The sequence below is a fragment of the Clupea harengus genome, chromosome 21, assembly GCF_900700415.2.
Source record: "Clupea harengus chromosome 21, Ch_v2.0.2, whole genome shotgun sequence".
Classification (NCBI taxonomy): domain Eukaryota; kingdom Metazoa; phylum Chordata; class Actinopteri; order Clupeiformes; family Clupeidae; genus Clupea; species Clupea harengus.
In genome coordinates, this window is record NC_045172.1 from 22,719,889 (window position 1) to 22,724,888 (window position 5,000).

Consider the following 5,000-nt stretch of genomic DNA (forward strand, 5'->3'; position numbering starts at 1 on the left):
GTTCACCTGGATGGATCCCTTGCTTCTAATGTCCAGCCCAAACCAAACTGCATATTATCTACACTGGTGTGTGTGTGTGTGTGTGTGTGTGTGTGTGTGTGTGTGTGTGTGTGTGTGTGTGTGTGTGTGTGTGTGTGTGTGTGTGTGTGTGTGTGTGTGTTGACCTGCAGTGTGTTAAGAAGACCAGAAGCTGAGCCTCAAACGCTTTCATGGACAGAGACTCGGGAGGCAATTAAAACTAAAGGGCTCAGTTCACACACACACACACACACACACACACACACACACACACACACACACACACACACACACACACACACACACACTCGGTTCACGTCCACGGCCAAGCCTAAAAGCGTCCCTGGAGGAGGGCCCATCCGTCATCCCCTAAACCCCAGCCACGAGCGCTGAGGACTCACAGGGCCCCGACGCCACAGATGTATACTCCACCCCAAAGGTCAAAGAGCGTTCGCAGGTCAGGGGTCACTGGGAGCTCTTGTTACTGTGAGATGCACAATCAGGTTGTTTTTTTTTTCCTTTTTTGGCCCTTGTTTAACTAAATAAACTCCTTAAAGCTGTTAGGTGAGTAACAGAGTGATGTAGGATCTTAGGTGAAATGATGCACTGTATCATGACTAGTGCAACATATGCTTTTGTGTGTATGCCTTCAGTGAAGAGGAGCGCTCAGAGTATATGTTAGCATGTACGCTATAATGTTTGGGCTTTGGAAGGATCCAGAGTATATGTTAGCATGTACGCTGTAATGTTTGGGCTTTGGAAGGATCCAGAGTATATGTTAGCGTGTAGGCTGTAATGTTTGGGCTTTGGAAGGATCTAGAGTATATGTTAGCATGTACGCTGTAATGTTTGGGCTTTGGAAGGATCCAGAGTATATGTTAGCGTGTAGGCTGTAATGTTTGGGCTTTGGAAGGATCTAGAGTATATGTTAGCGTGTAGGCTGTAATGTATGGGCTTTGGAAGGATCCAGATTATATGTTAGCGTGTAGGCTGTAATGTATGGGCTTTGGAAGGATCTAGAGTATATGTTAGCGTGTAGGCTGTAATGTTTGGGCTTTGGAAGGATCTAGAGTATATGTTAGCGTGTAGGCTGTAATGTTTGGGCTTTGGAAGGATCCAGAGTATATGTTAGCGTGTAGGCTGTAATGTATGGGCTTTGGAAGGATCCAGAGTATATGTTAGCATGTAGCCTGTAATGTATGGGCTTTGGAAGGATCCAGAGTATATGTTCGCGTGTAGGCTGTAATGTTTGGGCTTTGGAAGGATCTAGAGTATATGTTAGCATGTAGCCTGTAATGTTTGGGCTTTGGAAGGATCCAGAGTATATGTTAGCATCTACGCTGTAATGTTTGGGCTTCGGAAGGATCCAGTTTGTCTGAGCAGCATGGATAGCAACGCAGTCCTTTTGGTTGACAAACGAGTGAATGTCTTTGACCATTCATCTTTTTGTAAAATGTAACTGATAATTGATACACCAACACACACACACACACACACACACACACACACACACACACACACACACACACACACACACACACAAACACACACACACAAAGCAAAAACTGAGAGATTGAGGTCTTCTGTGAGATTGCTAGGGGCAGGTGATTGTCACGCTACAGAGCAGCATACCACCCCACTCATCTCCGTTACCCTCTCAGTCACTCTGATAGTCACCTGTTTCACCCCCCAAAACAAAACAAAAACAAACAACACACACACACACACACACACACACCTGCCAGGCCCCCAACATGTTCTCTTACGCCCTCCCAAAAAAACACAACAAAACAAAACAAAAACAAACACCCACACACACACACCTGCTAGGCCTCTAACATGTTCCCTTACGCCCTCCCAAAAAAACACAACAAAACAAAACAAACACACACACACACCCACACACCTGCCAGGCCCCCATCATGTCCCCCCCCCCTTGCTTACATGGACCAGCTGTTCCTGGGTGTCGTACTCCTTGGAGCAGCCCTCCCAGTGGCAGTTGGTCTCGTACACCACCTCCGGCTCCTGCTTGCATTCATCCTTGTCCAGGTCCTCCTTCAGGTCCAGCATCCCACCCAGATGGTCCTGTGGGGACAAGGCCAGGGTGTGTGAGAGGGAGTGTGTGTGTGTGTGTGAGTGTGAGTGTGTGTTTGTGTGTGTGTGTGTGTGTGTGTGTGTGTGTGTGTGTGTGTGTGTGTGTGTGTGTGTGTGTGAGTGAGTGTTATTGTCAGTGTCAGTGTCTCAGCTTCACTGACTGCGCTGATTCTGATGTATGGGGAGTAAGGCCCCCCCCACGTCGAGGCCGTGCATCAGTGACACGGGCACACCAGAGGTCATCTGTGTTACTGCTAAAAGTGCTTATCAGGACCACACTTCAGCACTTTCCATAAACAGCACCGGAATAAGAGAGCCCGACTGTTTTAGGAATCACACTACGCTGCTCTAGAGTCTAAATAGAAACTCTAAGGGTTGGTTCAGCAATATGTAGGTATTATTTGTGATGATATAAAAAAAAAAAGCTTTTCATCTGTCTCTGGCCTGTGTCTGCGTGTACCTCTGTGTGTGTGTGTGTGTGTTTGCGTGCCTGTGTGAGTATGTGTGAGTATGTGTATGTGTCTATTGCTATTGGTGTGTGTGTGTGTCCGCGCCTCTGTGAGTAAGTGTATGTGTCTATTGGTGTGTGTGTGTGTTTGTGTGTGTGAGAACGCCAGTTTGTGTGTGTGTGTGTGTGTGTGTGTGTGCATATGCACAACCTGTGTGTGGTGGCGCAGGCCCCTATGGTAGCAAGCGTTGCGTACTCTGGCAGTCTGTGTTAGCGTTAGCGCCCACCACCACACACACACACACACACACACACACACACACCCCTCTCCCCCCGGCATGCTGACTGCAGCATGTTTGTCTCCATGGCGAGCACTGTCTTCATCAATTCTGCTGGCCCCCAGACGACCACGTTCCCCACCAACCCCATGCATCAAGCCCTGGACTGCCTCGCCATCCGAGAGGAGACGCAAATTTGTCAAAAGCCCCAGAAAGAACCAGAGAAAGGATGGAGAGAGAGAGAAAGAGAGAAAGAGAGAAAGAGAATGGGGGATAGAGAGAAAGAGAGAGAATGAGAGAGAGAGAGAGAGAGGGAGAATGGGGGATAGAGAGAAAGAGAGAGAATGAGAGAGAGAGGGAGAGAGAGAGAGAGAAAGAGAATGGGGGATAGAGAGAAAGAGAGAGAATGATAGAGAGAGGGAGAGAGAGAGAAAGAGAATGGGGGATAGAGAGAAAGAGAGAGAATGAGAGAGAGAGAGAGAGGGAGAGGGAGAATGAGAGAGAATGAGAATAGGGGATAGAGAAAAAGAGAGAGAGAGAGAGAATGGGGGATAGAGAGAAAGAGAGAGAGAAAGAGAATAGGGGATAGAGAAAAAGAGAGAGAGAGAATGGGGGATAGAGAGAAAGAGAGAGAGAGAAAGAGAATAGGGGACAGAGAAAAAGAGAGAGAGAGAGAATGGAGGATAGAGAAAAAGACAGAAAGAGAAAGGGGGATAGAGAGAGAGAGAGAGAGAATGGGGGATAGAGAGAAAGAAAAAGGGAAGGAAGTGGGGGAGGAAGGGGCTCTCCGATGACAATAACGGCTGGCCAATATTTCATGAAAATGAAGTGCTATGGCACAGTTTACTGTGGCCGGGGAGCGGAGGAGGAGGAGGAGGAGGAAGAAGAGGAGGCGAATGGATGTGAAGCTCTTATCACGGCGAGTTTTTCTCCTCCCCGCTGGCGCCGCCACCACCGCTGGCGTGTGCGAGAGAGAAACGGGTCAGGGGACTGGAGGGCTCCCGCGAGCCTCGCGTCGTGTCATTGATCAGGACAAGAGTGTTTCACAGAGCACCAGAGAGAGAGAGAGAGGGGGAGAGAGAGAGGAGAGGAGAGGAGAGGAGAGGAGGAGGGGGGGGTTAGAGAGAGCGCTGGTGGTTACCCGGACAGCCAGAGAGAAAGGATGCCTCTTTCTCCCTGTCAGCGCTGGACTGTAAAATGGCTGATTCGCTTTTCTTTTTTTTTTTCCCTTCACTGCTATCCTGTGTGGATTGTTCGGAAGATAAATGATCTCGCCGCGGTCGGAGCTCAGCGAGCGGCTCGTTATGTAAAGTGATGTAGAACAGCGTCAGGGCTGCGGGCTTACCGGCGAGCAGGGGGACAAGGGCCGAGGACACTCCACCTCCGACTTCACCTTTGACCTTTTGGTGATCAGGGGGTTTACGGTACTGCTGACGGCCGAGTCGCCACTCATGTTCTAAAATGGAGAGAACAGAAAGTGAGACGACAGAGGACAAGATAAGAGTGTGTTCCAAGAGTGTGTGTGTGCTAACAACCCCAAGACCACATGTTTGATTCCACACACACACACACACACACACACACACACACACACATAGGCCACTGATGACATCTGTACTGCTAGTGGCTTGAGGGGAAAGCAAGCGAACGTGACAGTGAGAAGGAGGAGGAGGAGGGCTGTAGGATTGAGGGAACACTGAGAGAGAGAGACAGAGAGATGAGAGACAGAGGGAGAGATGAGAGAGAGGGGGATGAGAGAGAGGGGGATGAGACAGAGAGAGAGAGAGAGAGAGAGATGAGAGAGAGAGAGAGTGAGATGAGAGACAGAGAGAGAGTGAGATGAGAGAGAGAGAGTGAGATGAGAGAGAGAGAGAGTGAGATGAGAGAGACAGAGAGAGAGAGAGACAGAGAGAGTGAGATGAGAGACAGAGAGAGAGTGAGATGAGAGAGAGAGAGAGAGATGAGAGAGAGAGAGAGAGAGGGGGATGAGACAGAGAGAGAGTGAGATGAGAGAGAGAGAGAGATGAGAGACAGAGAGAGAGGGGGATGAGAGAGAGGGAGAGTGAGATGAGAGACAGAGAGAGAGTGAGATGAAAGACAGAGAGAGAGACAGAGAGAGAGTGAGATGAGAGACAGAGAGAGTGAGATGAGAGAGAGAGAGA

General features: G+C 49.1%; 1 protein-coding gene across 1 annotated transcript in view; it reads right to left on the minus strand.

Moving 5' to 3' along the window:
* The window catches only part of LOC105905650 (zinc finger protein GLI2), a 100,023-nt gene that overhangs the window by 11,757 nt on the left and 83,266 nt on the right, over nucleotides 1–5,000 (minus strand). The window contains 2 exon segments of the mRNA XM_012833679.3: nucleotides 1,963–2,103; nucleotides 4,184–4,294. Of these exon segments, the coding sequence (XP_012689133.2) occupies nucleotides 1,963–2,103; nucleotides 4,184–4,294 (252 nt within the window).